The following is an 18696-nucleotide window of genomic DNA, read 5'->3' on the forward strand; positions in this document are numbered from 1 at the left end:
CACCTTTAATCCCTGCATTCAGAAGGCAGAGGCAGGTGGAGCTCTGAGTTTGAAGCCAGCCTTCTCTACACAGTGAGTTACCGACAAGGGCTATATAATGAGCTCCTGTCTCAGAGAGAAAGAGTACAGAGATTAACTTGAGAGCCATCAGTTAAAATCCTTTCAAGTTACAGAAAACAAACTGAAGGTCAGGAAGATAGTTCTGCCAGTGTCAGTGCCATGGTGATAGGGAAGTCAACACCTGCAAGCTACACTCTGAATTCCACACGTGCCAGGGCATGCACGAGTATGTGTGCAAACATACATAAGTAACAAAACTTTAAAAAAGAAAGAAAATGAACTGAAAATGTGTAGGGCGTGGTGTGAGGGAATAAAGGGAGTGGGAGAAAACCCATGTCCTGCCGGAGTTTCAGTGCTCTGGGCGGGCAGACTCGGAGGACTGCCGCATGCTTTCCACGTGGCCCCGGGTGGGTGTCTGGCTGTGGGAAGCCACGGACCCAGTCCACGGGGGGTTGGGGGGGTGGACAAGAGGCAGTTCAAGGTCTCTGGGCCTCATGGAGACCAGAGATAACAGGTTCTCTGTCTCGGGCATCCCAGATGCCACTGAACACTGCAGAAGAGCTGAGAACAAAATGGAGACCCCAGGGCAGCTTGGTCATTCACAGGGCCGAAGGGAGGAGAGGGCAGGAAGAGAGGGGGCACTGGGTGGTTCCCATGCGGGTGAGAGTCCTTAGTCCGGCCTGTGGCTGGAGCACAGGAAGGCATTCCGGGGGGAGATTACTCATGGCTGGTTAGGGGAAAGCCTATCCCATTTTTTAAGCACGGTAGGTCTTGATGAGCAGAGACAGTCCATGGTTTTAGAGCTTTATTGTAGAAAGCCAGGAGGAAAGACAGAAGGTAGAAAGAGGGAGAGAGGCTGGCCATGGCCATGTGGAGAGAGGGGGAAAGGGAGAGAGAGAAGGAGGGCTAGAGATTAGAGTAAGAAAGGTGAGAGTTTAAGAGAGTGAGGAGGGGCCAAGCAGTTCCTTTTATAGTGGGCTGGGCTATCTTGTAGCTGCCAGGTAAGTGTGGGGCAGAGCAAACCTGGCTATAGTCAGGTAACTGTGAGGGTAGAGTCTAGCCAGAATGCCAGGAGCTTGGGGGTTTGTCTGCATAACTGATAGTCACAGAATTATGGAGTTGGGGGTTCTGTGGTGTCAGGCACCTGTCTCTGGAAACATGGCTCGCTGTTCCGTCCCTTGTAGAGTTTTCTACTGGGTTGCCGGAGCAAGCCTCATTCAACCAAAACAGGCTGCCTTTCATGGCCCCACAAAAAAATGTATCCTGTTCTTATCTCAAGCACAAAGTTCATAGGACAGGCACTACAGGCACAGCAGTTCTCAAATCGACTACAACAGGTAAGGGTGTGGCTCTGTGGTAGAATGCTTGCTTAGTATGTTAGAGGCCCTGGGTTCAGTTCCTAAGATTGAAAGGGATAAAATTAAGAGTACCATTGTCCCAGCTGTCATGCTTTGACAGCAAATCCCTCAAAGGAAGGGGGTTTCCTGTGTCCTTCCTGACAAAGCTGCATCCCCCATTACCAAGACAATCACTGGCAGGGAGACAGGATGGCAGTGACTTGCTGATACTGTTCCACCGAACCTCTGGATGGGCATAGGGTCACATGCCCCTGAGGAGGGACAGGCACAGCTACTCACATGCAGTCCCTGTCACAAGTTTCCAGCAACCGACAGCAATGTGCTTAGACACAGAGCACCTATTCCAGGTTTATGCAGTTACAGTAAGTTTCAAAGATGAAGTCAGCTGTCCCTGCACTCTGCACCTGTGGATTCAGCCAACTGCTGAGAGAAGGGAGGGGTGGAGCAGGACCTAAGTTAGCAGGTGCTCATCTGTGCACTAAGCCCCCATCAGTGCCCACATCTGCGACAGGATATATCATCCTGTGGTTAAACCCTTTCAAAGTGCTCTTGGCAAAGTCTAACTTTGTTCTACATAGTTTCTCTGTGGAGCCCCTGGCTATCCTGGAACTCACTCTGTAGACCAGGCTGGCCTTAAACTCAGAGATCCACCTGCCTCTATCTCCTGAGTGTTGGAACCAAAGACATGGGCCACCACTACCCTGTAGCAAATTCTATGATATATCCCATTCCAGGTTTAAGCAAAGTTTCAAAGATCTGAATTGAATTCCAATGAAGTCTAAAAACACTTAAGCTAACAGATACTCAAAACCGACGAGTCGTTATGTTCAACACCCACTACCATTACCAATACAAAGCCCAGAATAAAATGCCAAGAATGAGCTTTTTTTTTTCTTCTAAGACCAGGTCTTGGGGTTGGTGAGGTGAGGGTGAATCTGGGAGGAGCTAGAGAGTAAATATGAGCAAAGCAGTGTAAAAAAATTCTCAATGAATTAAAATGCTGTATTAAAAATAATAAAAGGCCTTAAGTATTCTAGGCTGGCCAGTTTGGCTGAGGCTGATGATAGTAAATTTCTGACCTTCCTGACTGTCATCTCAGTGCTGGGATTCCTGGTAGGCGACATCCCACACTTGTTGTATGCATTGCTGGAGACTGAATTCAGGGTCTTCGGCATGGTAGGCAAGCACTCCCCCCAGCTGCACTGCCTGCATGGCCCTATTCTAAAAAGACTTTTCATTTTACTTGTGTGCAGTGGAGTCCAGCAGAGAGCACTGACTCTTTTGGAGGTAGAGTTACCAGGAGCTGTTAGTGGTCAACTGTGAGGAGCGGGTGTGGCTGCGGCCCCAAGATGGCGCCCGGGACTGCTGCCAAGTCTTATGACTGGCACCTGACTTCCTCATATCCCTCAAGATGGCCATGTACCTTGAGCTGCATTGTGCAGATGCACCACGACGTAAGATCGGATGATGTGACGAATGTAGTCCTGAGCCAAAGAACTGTGCCTACATGGACTGGGGTGATGGGGAGTGGACAAGAGGGCATAAAGGAGAGGGCCAAGAGAGGTCGGGGCATTCTTTTTCCTGCACATTGTTAAGTTCCAGAATAAAATGCCTTGAGAAGGACATTGGTTTCGTCGCTTCTTTTCTGCTGGTTGGAGACGGTAGCAACAAGTGGTGGCCCATACGGGGACATGACGAGTCCAGAACTCTTGGCAGTCAGGGTAGCCGGCTGGTAAGCTCCCAGGTAAGTGGGATGATTCAAGTTCTCGGATAGAGATTAGGTTCCCGAATTAGGGACTATTGAGGTTCTCGGAGTGAGACGATTAAAGTTACACCAGGCACTATGGGAAATACAATATCAGGACATTCTGTTTGTCAGGCCTTGAAAGACCTCCTAAAGGTGAAAGGAATTGGGCTGAAAAAGGAAACCCTAGAAAATTTTCTGAAAGCGGTAGATCAGGTGGCCCTATGGTTCCCAGTCTCTGGTCACCTTATCGGACTGAGCTGGGAGAAGTTAGGAAAAGATTTGAAGTTTGCAGAGGAACAGGGAATCCTTGCAAAAAGGGTTCTACCGGTATGGAAGTTAGTTCATAACTGTATAGAGGACAAGGAAAGATGTGGAGCTGAGCTGCAGAAGGGGAATGAGGCTTTGAACCAAGTAAGAGAGGAGAGATCACAGAAGTCCGATGCCGAACGCATTTCTAGCGAAGGGGACATGTCCGAAGATGACTTGGAAAGCATAGCGGGCAGTTAGAAAAAATGAAAGCAAAAGTGCAGCCATCGTCTCCGGGGCTGCAGCGTTATGCTCCTGAAGGCGCCACAGGGCATAGTTTGCATCCAGAAGCATGGCAAGAGCTAAGTGCTCACTGCTTCCCAGTTTTCCAGGATGCTCAAGGAGCTCGGTTCCATGAGTCACTAGATTGGAAGGTAATTCAAAGACTGGCGGAAGAGGTACGAGCCTAGGGGTTCAGTGCCGCTTTCATTATTGCTCAACTGTAATCTCTGCATCACTATTGTCTAACTCCCAGCGATTGGCAGAATCTGGCACGAGCCTGTCTTTCCCCTGGACAGTATCTTGACTGGAAAACATTCTTTATAGAATATTCAGGTGAACAGGCCGCTCAGAATTCGAGTGCAGGACAAGCGGCCTGGGATCCGGATATGTTATTAGGTCAAGGAAGATTCGCCACTGCACAGATTAACTACCCTATACAAGTTTATGAACAAATTAACAAAATAGGAACTAAGGCATGGAAGTCCCTCCCTAACAGGGGAGAGGTTAGTGGTAATTTAACAAAAATCCTTCAAGGTCCCACAGAGCCATCTGCAGACTTTGTGGCCAGGGTGGTAGAAGTGGCAGGGAGGGTGTTTGGAGATCCTGATACGGCAATGCCATTAGTGAAACGGCTGATTTTTGAACAATGTACGAAGGAATGTAGACAAGCCATTAACCCATATAAACATAGGGGGCTTGAGGTATGGATGAAGATCTGTAGAGAGCTAGGAGGCCCGTTAACTAACGCAGGGCTGGCTGCTGCAGTTGTGCAGGTCTCCCAAGGAAAGAATGGGTCCAGAAATACAGGCTGTTTCAAATGCGGGCAGCCTGGTCATATAAGGTGACAATGCCTGCAACAGACTGGAACGGAAGGCCAGCGGCCTCCGGTACCTGGACTTTATCCAAAATGTAAAAAGGGAAATCATTTTGCCCATGAGTGTCACTCAGTGAAGGATATTCATGGGCAGCCAATCGAGCATGACGGCGCTCGGCCAAAAAACGGGAGACGGGGGCCCCGACCTCAGGCCCCTCAAATATATGGGGCAGTCACAGAGGGATGGCCCAATTTGAGACCGTCAATGCAGTGGAACAACCCAGGAGGGCCATGAGAGGAAGCACAGGGCTCAACCTCAGTTCTGCCACCCGACTTGTATTAACCCCCCCCAATGGGGGTCCAGCTGGTGAATTCAGATTTCAAAGGCCCTCTACCAGCAGATACAGTAGGGTTGATCCTAGGAAGGAGCTCTGTAACAATGCAGGGCCTGATAGTCCATCCTGGAGTCATAGATTCAGATTATACAGGACAAGTCAAGATCATGGTCTCTTCACCTAGGGGCATAATAGCCATCTCTCCCGGAGATCGTATAGCTCAGTTGCTTTTATTACCTAGTTGTCATTCTCAGTTCCCAGCTAAGGAGGAAGAAAGAGGGGACAAGGGATTTGGCTTTACTGACACTTCTGCCAATTTTTGCTCCTAGATTTAGATGAAAGACCTTTATTGCAGTTTATCATAGAGGGAAAATCTACTTCTAGGCTGTTGGACACTGGCGCAGACCTCAGTATTATCAGCGTCAAGGATTGGCCCTCTGGTTGGCCATGTCAGCATCAGAGAAAACCCTGAGAGGACTTGGATATGCTCAGATGCCAGAAATGAGTTCTCGCCATCTAAGTTGGTGTGACAAGGAAGGGCATTCGGGACATTTCCAGCCCTATGTGCTGCCCATCCCTATTTCATTATGGGGGTGTGATTTGATGAAAAAGATGGGTTTTAAACTGACGAATGAAGGACCATATAGCACCCAAGCCCAGGGAATGATGTTACATTTGGGATATAAGCCTGGTAAAGTTTGGGTCACTATTTACAAGGTAGACTATCCCCGATACCGGTTGAGAGGAAGAATGACCGAGCCGGTTTGGGTTTTTCCTAGGGGCCACTGAGGGAGCTCTATCCATTACTTGGAAGGCTGAGGAACCAGTGTGGGTTCCTTAGTGGCCACTACCCTCAGAGAAATTAACAGCAGCACAAGAGCTGGTTAGGGAACAGTTGAACCTAGGACATATCAGACCCTCTACTTCCCCCTGGAATACCCCAATTTTTATTATCAAGAAAATAGTCGGGAAAATGGAGGTTATTACATGATTTGAAATTAATAAACAAATGGTAATTATGGGACCTGTACAGAGGGGATTACCCCTTCCTTCTGCCTTACCTAGAAATTGGCCTTTAATTGTTTTAGATATTAAGGATTGTTTTTTTTTCCCATTCCATTGTATCCCCAGGATGCAGTCAGATTTGCTTTTACAGTGCCCTCTATTAATCATGTTGAGCCTGATGAGAGATTTGAATGGGTTGTTTTGCCTCAAGGCATGGCTGATAGCCCTACCATGTGTCAACTTTATGTAGATTCTGCTCTTAAAGGGGTAAGAGATCAATTTCCTAAGTTGAAGTGTTATCACTATATGGATGATATACTTCTTGCTGCACCCACAGAGGAGATGTTGGAACATGCATATAGTGTAGTGATCCAAAAATTAAAAGAAAAGCAATTGGTTGTAGCCCTGGAAAAGGTTCAGAAAGGAAAAGTGGTGAATTATTTAGGAACAAAAATTTTTGATAGTCAAGTATCTCCCCAGAAAATTCAGATTCGATGGATAATTTGAGGACATTGAATGATTTTCAAAAGCTATTGGGGGATATACAGTGGGTACGTCCCTATTTGGGCCTAACCAACAAACAATTACAACCATTATATGATATTTTACTGGGAGATATAGAATTAAATTCTCCCCGGCAGCTTACTGATTCTGCCCGCGTAGCGTTAAGTTTGGTCGAAAAGGGTATTCAAACAGCAGCATTAAAGAGGTCTGTTCAGTCCTATTATTTTGTGTATCCTGCCCTCAGAGACCCAGCCTACTGGAGTCCTCTGGCAGGGTGCCGCTTTGCTATGGATACATTCCAAGACTTCACCCGCAAAAATCTTGTCTTATTACCCTGCCTCAGTAGCACAATTGGCCTTGATTGGCCTACAACAATGTATTCAATATTTTGGCAATCCCCCTCAGGAATTGATTGTTCCATATAATATGAAGCAAATAGAAATATTATCAGCTACTGTTGATGATTGGGCAATTTTGAGATGTAGCTTTATGGGAAAGATGGATAATCATTTCCCTAAGGATCCCATTTTGCAGCTGATTAAAGCTCATCCAGTTGTTTTTTCATGAATTACTTCTTGAGTGCCATTGCCTGATGCCCCTTTAATTTTTACAGATGGGTCTAAGACAGGCTGTGGAGCATATTTGGTCCATGGATTTATGCCAGTAACTTTACAGTTTCCCCCTGCTTCTCCCCAAGTTATTGAGTTGCACATTGTTATAAAAGTTTTTGAATTGTATTCTGCATCTTTTAATTTAATTTCAGATAGTCAGTATGTGGTTAATTCGTTAGCAGTGCTGGAAGTGGTGGGGAAGGTGAATTTTCGATCCACTATAGGGGATTTGTTAAATAAATTGCAATCCTTAATTTTAAATAGAAGTTCTCCAGTTTTTGTCCAACACATTCAAGCTCACACAGGTTTGCCTGACCCTTTAGCAGAGGGCAATGATTTGGTTGATAAAGCTGCTAGAGCTGCGTCTGCCTTTCTGACTCAAACACCTGTAGAATTGGCTTGTGAATTTCATTCACAGTTTCATGTGAATTCCAAAACACTTTCTTCTTGATTTCATATTACTAGAGCAGAGGCAAGGGATATTGTTACAGCTTGCAAAGCCTGTGCCCCCCTATTGCCTCAGGCGAGTGTGGGAGTAAACCCTCGCGGCCTGCTTCCCCTCCATGTTTGGCAAATGGATGTGACTCATTTTTCAGAATTTGGTAAACTGCAATTTGTTCATGTTTCTGTAGATACAGCCTCTGGGGTGTTGTTTGCCTCCCTGCATACTGGTGAAAAGGCATGCCATGTCATTGCCCATTGCTTTGAGAAATGGGGTGCATGGGGTCAGCCCAGAGAGCTTAAGAATGATTATGGACCTGCTTATACTTCAGCTTCTTTTGTTTCCTTTTGTAAAATGATGGGTGTCCACTTGGTGTACGGTATACCCTACAATCCTCAGGGCCAGGGCATCATTGAAAGAGCCCATCACACTCTGAAAGAGTGTCTAATAAAATAGAAAGGGGGAGTAGCCTCCGGTGTTACTCCTAGGGAGAGATTAGCCATTGCTCTCTTTACCTTGAATTTTTTGAATAAAGATAAAAATGATTTGATTGCTGCGGAATGGTTTGCCAATCCCGAGGCATCCTACAAAGGCACAGTCACGTGGAAGGATGTTCTGAGTGGACAATGGCATGTGCCCGACCCTATGTTGGTCTGGGCGAGAGGGTCTGTTTGTGTTTTTCCACAGGATCACTGCCAGCTGCTGTGGGTTCCACAGAGATTGACGAGGGTAGTTCAAGATGGACAGAGGTGCCCTGATGAAGCTGCTCCTGGGGGTGATGCTGCTGCCTGCAGTGATGACTGAAGATCTATGATGGGCCCCCTTTTGTAGGGGTATTCGAGATTCGCTGCCCCCATGGACCGGCTGCCAGTCCAGGAAAGCTGCGTGGGCCGTGAAAAAATATTTTACCTTTTCCCCTTATATTAGTACCAGTCATAATCAAACGTTTTCAGGGTTTAATTGGACGTATCAAAATCTAGCCCAGAGAGGGGCAAGCAATCTCTTTAATGTTTGGCTGTTGTGTGGGATAAATTGGGAGTTGTACAGATCTTTCTCCTTTGAGTATGTTGATGGGGGGGGCAGGGCGTGGGGAAATGCTAGCTTTTATTGGGATGAATCTGTATTATTTGAGTCTTCTGTTATTCAATTTGCTTATGGGAAGAATGTATTCTTTAAAGCCACGCCTGTATGCATTTGGCCTCTTTTTGTATTTTTAGTTTATAATGGTAGTTATTTTGATGATGTTGTAGAATATAAGGAGGATAGCTGTTTTTATAGTATCTGTTGGTTGGAATGCTTCTATGTTTTCTTTAGCTATTGTAACCAGAACACCTAGATTGTTACCATGGCCTGTGCAGACCCCTTCGGTTATGACCTTGTTTAGACCCAAAAGAGATTTTGGGATAGTCCATATTAATTCCACTTTGGTGGATGTATCCATGGCTGAAGGACTTGCAAATTGGATTGCCACTGCTATGTCACACCTAAAGGAATGGGCCAGTATTGTAAATTGGCACTGTGCTACGTGCTCATCAGTGTCCTGGTCTTTTGGTGCATCTGCCGCATGCAACATCGCCATTGCAGGGCTCAAGCTCTGTTGATACAAGCCTTTGCAGCTGTGGAGATGTGACAATCTCCTCAAGTGTGGCTTGGCATGCTAGAGAAGTAGTCAATGACAGGTAAGACTCCCTGGACATGTTACCAACCTAAGACAGGGATCAGACCACTGCTGTCTGTCTCCCAGTGATGGGTAAGGAGCATTGTTGCAGGGGGCAACCTAAGACAGGCATTCTCTCTGCCAATTTAAAGAATAAGGGGGAGATGTAAGGAGCAGGTGTGGCCGTGGCCCCAAGATGGCACCTGGGACTGCTGCCAAGTCTTATGACTGGCACCTGACTTCCTCATATCCCTCAAGATAGCCACGTACCTTGAGGTGCATTGCACAGATGCACCATGACATAAGATTGGATGATGTGACGAATGTAGTCCTGAGCCAATGAACTGTGCCTACATGGACTGGGGTGATGGGGAGTGGACAAGAGGGGATAAAGGGGGATGGCCGAGAGAGGTCGGAGCATTCTTTTTCCTGCACATTGTTAAGTTCCTGAATAAACTGCCTTGAGAAGGACATCGGTTTCATCGCTTCTTTTCTGCTGGTTGGAGACGGTAGCGACAGTGAACGTGCGTGCTGGGAACCAAACTCATGCCCTCCACCAGAGAGCAGCAAATGCTCTGTACTGGTGAAGGTCTCGTTATTTCTGCTTTCCGAGTCGTCAGGACGGCCTAGAACTCATGACTGTCCAGCTTCCATCTTCTGAGTACCCAGATTACATAGCCTCCATAGGCACGTGGTATGCGCCACCATGCCAAGTGTTCACAGTTGGCAACCGTCCATACATCAAGGACTACCTCTATTTCATATTAAATTATTGTAGCATATAGAAAATCACTGAGCTGGGAGTGTGACCCAGTGGTAGAGCACTTGCCTAACATACACAAGGTCATAGGCTTAATCCTCAGGACCACTAAAAAAAAAAAGGAAAAGAAGGAAGAGAGCAACTAAGATTACCAGTGGAGAAAAACTACCAACTGAAGACATGGACATGATCGCTGAAGGATACGCAGTATGATTATAGGAACGCACATTTCTATGCCAAGGGGAAAAAATGAATGGCAACTGGACAGACAATTGCCCATTCCTGTAATTTCTATCTTCTACCTATCTTTTTCCTTTTCCCCTCTGTGTAGCCCTGGCTGCCCTCACTCTGTAGACCAGGCTCTCCCTGAACTCACAGAGGTCCACCAGCCTCTGCCTCCCGAGTGCTGGGACTAAAGGCGTGCACCACCATCAGGCAGCGTAATTTTTATCTTTATAGCAAATCAGAAACTGTGAAGTGACTGTAGGATCTAAAGTTGCAAGGGTTTCAACTGGAGCCACTATGCTCAGGGTCAGTAGTAGATGCAGCGTGTGCGATGAAAAGGGACTCCCTTCATGTCTTCCCTGTGCTCTCGGGCATAGTCCCACAGGTGATAGTCCAGAAGAACAGAGTTGATCTCAACAGGAGAGTTTTCACCCTTTTCAAGAAGCTCCAGAAGACGGTCCCGGATCAGCTCGACACACCAAATGGAGCAACCTCTAATTTCCACTTCCTGTTTATCTCCATTCAAGAGCATCTCTCCTGTGAGAATTACGAGGGAAAGAAAAAAAAAATCATTTAGAAACCTAGCCACTCACATACAATTACAAGTTAAATTCAGCAACGGAGGCTGTCTGGCTTGCCTGTGTCAGTACTCACAGGGCGTAGTACTGCACTCTGCATTTACTACGTCTGCATTTCCTAATTCCTCGAATAAACCTGCACTAGCCCTAAATTTAACAAGATCTCCCTCTAGTCCAAGCTGCTCTCGAACTCACCACCCTCCTGCTTCGTCTCCTCAAAGCTGGAAGCTACCACTGCACCCAGCACACATTCCCCCCATGCTTGTGCTCTGCTTTCTAAGCAGAAGAGAGCTGTCTGTAGATCAACCCAAACAACCCACAGAACACGGCAGCAAACGGGGACATGAGGCTGCAAACCTTTGAGGAGCTTCTTTAGTAGCTCATCTGAGTACTTCAGGGCTCCAAGGTACACGAGAATCTGAGGCAGCCTGTAGTCAGCAAACATGGTGATGCTGGAGATGTCCTCGAAGCAGCCATCTCCCTTGCCCTCCAGCACACTCCACGTGTCCGCCACGAGGATCTGTGCTCGTTTGTAAAAGGCGATCCTTTTCCCCTGGTGATTAGAGAAAACACGTTACTGTGGTTTAAGTACATTTTAAGCTCCCAGAAAATGATATCATATAAAAAACCCATTACCATCAATCCAGACCTACTTCTAGGAAATTACCTTTTATTTTTTTCTCTCTTTATAGATTTATTTATTATTATAACTAAGTACACTGTAGCTGTCTTCAGACACACCAGAAGAGGACATCAGGTCTCATTACAGGTGGTTGTGAGCCACCATGTGGTTGCTGGGATTTGAACTCAGGATCTTCAGTAAAGCAGTCCAGTGCTCTTACCCTCTGAGCCATCTCTCCAGCCTCAAAATTACCTTTTCTAAATCTACTTAAGAGCACTGGCTGCTCTTTCAGGGGACCCAAGTTCAATTCCCAGCCCCCACATGGCACCTCACAAGTATCTGGCACTCAGTCCCAGGTGATGTGATACCCTCACACTCACACATGCAAGTTAAACCTCAGTGCACATAACATAAACCCACTACTAAGGAATTTGGGGAAATCATTCCTACCTCCTGTTCCTGGGTATCCAATACCCTCTTCTGAACTCCTTGGGTTCTAGGCATGCACATAGCACACATATACACAGACAATCAAACATTCATACAAAAAATAAACATATCTGAAAAAGAAATGAACCTGGGTGGGGGAGTGTTGCTCTGTTTTTGTGTGTGCTGTGATAAAACATCATGAACAGGAGCAACTTAGAAAAGGAAGAGTTTACCTGGGTTTACAGTTCCAGGGGAAGGGAGTGGCAACACACAGCAAGCACGGCCAAAGGTACAGTACAGGAAGATGAGAGCTCACAGCTCACACACATAAAATAAATAAATCAAAACCAAGCTCACTGTTTAAAAAGTACATACATTAAAATTTTTTGTACCATAAAACAAATCATTATAAAAAAACAGTATATAAGAAAGAAAACACATACCAAGCTTTTCTTCTTTTTTTGTTTGTTTGTTTTTTTTTTTGAGACAGGGTTTCTCTGTATAGCTCTGGCTGTCCTGGAACTCACTTTGCAGACCAGGCTGCCCTTGAACTCAGAAATCTGCCTGCTTCTGCCTCGAGAGTGCTGGGATTAAAGGCATCTGCCACCACGCCCGGCTAAAGATGTGTGTCCTAGGCTAGCCTCGAACTCCAGATCCTCCTGCCTCTTTCAGCAAATCCTACTGGCCTGCGCCACCAGAACCAGCCCAAGCTTTTCAAGAAATACTTTTTTCCTAGAGAAAACTAGTATACATTTTACATTCTGATTTTCATCCAACTTTATCAACTTTTTGTGCTTCCCCATCTTTGAGTGACAAGCCTTATATGGATGGCTGAAACATTTAACAGAATAAAAGGCAAAAATAAAGGAAATCTCCGATTAGAAAAAATAAAAAGGGATAGATTTTAAGCACATTTTGTTATTGCTTCTTGTCCACAGTGAACAAACTTCAAATTTTAAGTTGCTGGCCTTAAACCTGGCTTTGGAAGGAAAAGCATTAACTCAGAATGATCATACCTGCTAAACCCCTCCCTCAGCAACAAACTCACCTCAAACTCTGCCTCGTCCCTGTAAGAAGGGAAGTTCTCAACAATCAGCTGCATTAACTTCTGCGCACTTCTGCCACTTTTTTGGACACAGTTAAGAAAAGAGCCTCCAAACTTCTCCAGTAGGATTTTCCCAGTTTCATTGAGAATCCGATGTCTCTCTTCCATTAAAGGCATGGGCACAGCTGTGTCTGAACGAAATATATCCCGCACCTGCTCGAGGCTCACTGTGGCGTAGTAGGAGGCGCTGGTTATCGGTATCCCTTTAAAGAGAACAATCCACAGATTTTTTATTTAATTTTTTGCAATTAGCAAAAAATATGAAATCAAATTCATGTTAAAGAAGGCAGAGTGTTGTGGCGCTGGCCTAATCAGCTGGATGGGATCCCTGTGGGTTCGAGGCTAGTGTAGTCTGAATTCTACACTGAACAGGACTACTCTGCCTGCCTCTGCTTCCAGAGTGCTGGGATTAAAGGCGTGCGCCACCACCGCCCGGCAAATAAATCTTTTTTTTTTTTTTAATGATTTTTTTTTTTTTTTTTTTTTTTTTAAGAAAACCGGCTTTGCCTCCTGTGCTGATTGGCATACATTGCTTCTGTATGTCCGGACTTCTGCTTTGGGCAGAGGTCACCTCCCGCGCCTCGCAGCACCCACCCAGGTTTAAGGCTGGCACCCACCTTGGTCGAGCGCGCGGTTGACGGCGGCGCACAGGGCCCAGTAGCCAGTGTAGGGCGTCCCGCCGTAGCGCACCGCACACTTGCTGTCCTCCCGCTCGGCCCAGAAGGAGAAGTTGAGCGAGTCCACCAGGAACACCCAGCCGAGCGCAGCCTCGTCCGCCCCGCGCGGGTTGAGCTCGTGCAGGGACTTCCACTGCTCCACGCGCCACGCCGCGGCCGCGGGCAGCAGCAGCTCGGCCGCCCTGCGCACGCCCTCGTGGTCCACGAGCACGTCGCGACTGTTCTCGGCCACGAACCTCGCCGACTCGCGCGGCGAAAGCGGTGGCCCCATGCTGTTTCGAACCCGGAGCCTCGGCCTCCGCCAGGGCCAAGCACTTGCGCCCACTTCCGGGTCTGAGGTCCGGAAGTTGCCCTGCGGGAAGCTTCCGGCCGGCCTCTGGGACTCCTTGTGTTCGGCCGTCGTGTTTCTTGTCGCGTCCCCGTCGCACTCCCGTCTTTGAGGAAGGCTTGGGATCGCGCGGGGCGTGGGGACTCTGGTTGCTGCCCGGCGCCACCCCGAGGCTAGGTGCCTCGGAGGGCCGCTCAGCACACCCCACACTTCAGAGGCCGAATGAAGGTTTAGGAGTCACTGGAACATTGACTGCATGAGGGAACAGTACAGTTAAACCTTGCATCTGACGCCCTTGCATCCAACAGGAGTGATGGTGATCCCAGGTTTGCAAGGAAAGGGAAATGATTCCAGGAGGAGGTTCCCCACCACCAAGCAATGGCCTAGATTGAAATGTATGCCTGTGTTTGTCTGTCAGACTAAATCAAGGGAACTGTCTGAACCAGACACAAACGCCAGTCGTTCTGACGGTCAAGGTGTGTCACAGCAAGACAGTGCAAAAGTCCCTCCATCTTGTACTCTTGCTGAGGCGGTTCCAGGTTTAACTAGAATCTGATCTTGATGAAGAGTCCCGTGGGTAATTACCCAACTGTATTCAAGGAGCCCAAAGGTCAGCTAACTTATCTTAGCTAAAAGATCTTGCTTTCTGGGAAGCCCTCGTACAGCTGCAAAGCAAAGTACCCGGGTGTGATTTCTTGCCTTTAAAAAACTGTTGATCTGGACAGTTGGAACCACACCTCCTAGGTCTCTGAATACCTACCTGGGTGTGGTCCCAGCCAGCTGGAATAGACTTTCAATTGATTATAAACTGTGTGACTAGTCATCTCTATAGGGTTACCTGGAACAAAGTAGGAATTATAAAGTATCAACCCAACCCCTAAAACTTAACATACTTAAGATACATTGGTCAATGTTGAAAAGATGCCTGGAGATGCAGAATCAGTATGAAAGTATGTTTTTATTATCTGGGCGTTTCTCATTGTTGTTCTGAGGCAAGGCCTCTGTGGCCTTGGATCACCTGGAATTTACTATGTGGACCAGCTAGACTCAAACTCATATAGATCTACCTGCCTCTATCTTCTCAGTGCTAGGATTGAAGGCATAGGCCACCATACGCGGCTTTGTTTTTTCTTTTAAATACTGATTTTTCTATCCTGCAATTTTGCTTTAATTAAAGAGTTTCCTAGTAGATTCCATAAAGGTCTTTTTAGAAAAAAGTATTTTTATTTTGTGTATGAATGTTTTGCCTGCATGCATGTATGTGTTCCATGTGTGTGCCTGCTGCCTGCAGAGGCTAGAAGAGGGTGTTGGAGCCCCTGGAACTGGAGTTACAAGATATTGGGAACAGCCATATGGGTACTGGGTTCAGACCTGGGTCCACTGGAAGAGAAGCCAGTACTCTTAACTTTGAGGGCATCTCTCAAACGCCTCTATAATGTCTTATAAGTATAGAAACACATCATTTGCAAGTAGGAATAGTTCGATTCTTTTCCTGTTTCCTTTTTTATCACTTACTTTGGTCTTATTTCCATAGCTAAGACTTCAAAGAGTATCCTGAAAAACTAAGGAGGATGGGCAGCCCTGTCTCATTCCTGAATTGAGAACAGATGCTCTCTCCACTTGATTTTTGGCTATAGGTCTGTTGTAATAGAGCCTCTATTAGTTTGAAGCATGAGCCAATCTATCCTAACACCTCCAGCACTTTGACCACAAAGCCATGTTGAACTGTGTCAAAAAGACCTTTCATCAGTGAGATTATGTACGTGGTTTCTGTTTTTAAGTTTGTTTATATAGTGTATTGCATTTATTCATTTACCTGTGTTGAGTCAAACTTGCCTCTCCATAAAACACCCTAGTTGGTCATAATATTTGATCTTCTTAAATGTATTTCTAAATTCAGTTTGCAAGTATTTTGTTGAGTCTTTGTGTCTATGTTCATTAAAGAGAAGATGTCTGTAGTTTTAAGTTGTTATTCCTTTGCCTGGTTTTGGTGTGAGAATAATACTATATTTGTAGAATGAACTTGGTAGTGTCCATTCACTTTCTATTTTATGGAATAGAACTGGTATGAGATCATCCTTGAAAGTTTGATAGAATTCAGTAGAGAATACAAAAGCCAGTAATATACTGTGTCCTAAAACATATTTTGCTAGCAATGATAAAAAAAATCAAAGACTGTAAAATAAATTACAAAGCAAATATCAGATAAAGTAAATGTCAAACCAAAGCTATCTAGAAAATATAAAAAGGGTGATACCACATATTATGTCAGGAATGATTTATCAAGAGAAATACTTCATAGGCTGAATGTTGTAATCCCTAGTTTCATAAAGCACATAATTTGAAGTATATACAGTGCTTCATAGGGATTGACACAGGAATAGTGGGAGCTTCAATGACCTGCTTTTACAGTTACATCTCCCAAATAAAAACTAAGCAAATAAACATCAGAGCTAAAATACATTATGGAGTAACTTAACAGAAATATACAGGACATCGCACCCAACAGACCAAAAATACACATTTTTAAAAATCTCATCAGGATATGATACCTTCTCTAAAACTAGTATCACAGGACAAAACCTCAACAACAATGACAAAATCCATATTATAAAATGTATTTTTGAACAGTGAATCATTCAAGGAACCAGGAAGATTTTTAAAAACAAAACAACCCTCCTAGAGACAAGTGAAAAGGAGAACACAACTTCTGGGAACCTCTGGGACACAGCCAGGAAAGTTTCCCAAGTTTATAGTGACAAGTAACCTGAGAAGTGGCTGGAAAGATAGCTCAGCAGTTAAGAGCACTGGCTGCTTTTCTAGAGAACCTGGGCTTACTTCCTAAGTCTACATGGTGGCTCACAAGTGTTTCTAACTGCAGCTCCGGGTGATGTTGCCCTCTTCTGGCTTGGGAGGGTAAAGCACCAAGTGCACACTAGACGTTATCAAGATTTTATCTGCCATCTATACTGGCTTTTACGAAAGTTTTGCTATGGAGTTCAGCTGACATTCATCAAAGATGGGCATCATTCAGAAGCTCTAAACAGCAGCCTCTTGACGGCGGTTACTGCTCGTGCTCCTACGTTCTGTAATGATAGACTATGGCAAGCACTTCAATAGTTTAGAAGTCACATGTAGTGGGGCACATGCCTTACTCCCAGCACTAGAAAGGCAGGAGACAGGTGGAATCTCTGTAGGATCAAGGCCGGCCTGCTCTACATAGTGAGTTCCAGGACAGCCACAGCTATGTAGAGATCCAGTCTCAAAAATGCAAAAGAAACAAAGGAAACCAGAGGATAAAAGAAAGTTTCACAGGTGAAAGCAGGATGACCAAGGCCAATCGTTACAAACCAAACTCAAAGACACATGTTCTCTCCTTCCCCTCAAAGCAGCCAACGTTTTCCACCTAACCATCATCTTCCACAGTCTTACCACTGTATCTACTTAAATTCTGAATCCATTCCTGAATTAAGTCATTGAGTACTTCATTCATTTAGTCTTCCTATCTTCTAGTTTCTGGAAATGTCCCACAGAGGAAGATCTTTAAGGGTATGTCTTACCCATCTCAGTATCTCTTCACCCAGACAAAATCAGTCAGCCCTATGAACATTTTATATTTTCCAATATATTTGCAAATATAGCCACCCCAACTCAGACTAGTTCCTCATTTAAAAAATTTTTATTATACTATATTTTATACTGTAAAGTAGTAAGGAAAGTTTTCAGAAAACAAATAGGATAGGTCAAATACACTCCAGGAGAGGGCTGGGGGCTAGCTCAGTACTCATGGATCTACTTCTCAGACATAATTGTCTGAGTTTGTCTTCAGGTCAGATTTTTTTTTTTCCTTAAATGAAATTATTAAACTTGAAGAAATCATGTTTGTACAATGAAATTGACAGTGCCTACTTTTATAACTGCTGTTTAGGGTCCCAAATATTCCCAGATATTATATAGAGATCAAGCCACATGCTTGAGAACATATATACACACATAACAAGTCATCTGGAGTACACAGTGCAGCAACAGAGACAGGAAAAGACCTTGCCTCAAAAACCAGCTGGAAGGAGAAAAAAACAAACAAACAAAAACCAGTCTCTGCCCTCCATGTCAGGCCCTCACTCAGTCTCACAAGGGGTGGGTGGGAGAGAAATAGCATGTTCATTACTATGGGTGTCTTATGGGTGTCATGAAACACCTGACAAGAAAACTTGGGAGTACTTCTTTTGGCCTAATTTGAAGAGTCTATCATGGCAGCAGGAGGTTGAGCTAGCCACTCAACTGTTTGCAGTCAGGAAGCAGAAATGACTATGGTCAGCTCACTTCCTCTCTTTATTCAGTCTGACTTGATAGGAAGGGGTACTTGTATTTTAGCTGAGTCTTCTCATGTCAATTTACCCAATGTAGACTATCTCCCATAGGCAGTATTCATCATCACACCTAGGAATGTAGTCCTTCCACAAACTGCTTTAGTTGAGATATAGTTTTATTTACTTCATTTGAAGGGGTCACATGTAGCCATGGCTAGTCTTCCAATTCCTTCCTGTTCCTACCTCTTCTGTGCTATGTAGTAAACCTTTGTATTAAAACCTTTTTAAACGTACACTGAAATCTCACTTTTGTTAAACCAATTTAAGTTTTTTGTATGTGTATGAGCACTCTGATCATCTCTACAAGCGGAGATCAGGACAACTTTGTGGGTTCTGGGGACTATACTCAGTATCAGAGGCTTGTGTGACAAGTGACTGCTAGCCCATGGTTTTGATTAACTAGCACCTTTATTTTTGTTGGTTCTAATAATGCAATTTGAGAAACACTGCAATATTGCTAATAATACTGTAGTATCTCATAACTGTGCCAGGCTTGGTGGTGGTGTACAAAACTATATTCTCTGCATTCAGGGGCCTGAGG

General features: G+C 45.2%; 1 protein-coding gene across 1 annotated transcript; it reads right to left on the minus strand.

The window, feature by feature from the left end:
- Positions 1-8619: 8619 nt before the first annotated feature.
- On the minus strand, positions 8620-13799 carry 2210016F16Rik (RIKEN cDNA 2210016F16 gene). The gene is made up of 4 exons (NM_027335.1): positions 13398-13799; positions 12724-12983; positions 10982-11177; positions 8620-10583 (listed from the first exon to the last, which is right to left on the minus strand). The coding sequence occupies exons 1-4, from the start codon at positions 13726-13728 to the stop codon at positions 10354-10356; spliced, it is 1017 nt and encodes a 338-aa protein (NP_081611.1). The 5' UTR covers positions 13729-13799; the 3' UTR covers positions 8620-10353.
- Between the last annotated feature and the right edge of the window lie 4897 nt (positions 13800-18696).

The sequence above is a fragment of the Mus musculus genome, chromosome 13 (assembly GCF_000001635.26).
Source record: "Mus musculus strain C57BL/6J chromosome 13, GRCm38.p6 C57BL/6J".
In the NCBI taxonomy this organism is placed as follows: domain Eukaryota; kingdom Metazoa; phylum Chordata; class Mammalia; order Rodentia; family Muridae; genus Mus; species Mus musculus.

Bases quoted from the DNA above. Each gene is read 5' to 3' on its own strand.
- 2210016F16Rik (NM_027335.1), bottom strand. From the start codon at position 13,728: ATGGGGCCACCGCTTTCGCCGCGCGAGTCGGCGAGGTTCGTGGCCGAG. The intron at 12,984-13,397 runs GTGGGTGCCAGC...TTCTCTTTAAAG, and splicing joins CAACCGCGCGCTCGACCAAG to GGATACCGATAACCAGCGCC. The intron at 11,178-12,723 runs GTGAGTTTGTTG...TCTAATCACCAG, and splicing joins GGGACGAGGCAGAGTTTGAG to GGGAAAAGGATCGCCTTTTA.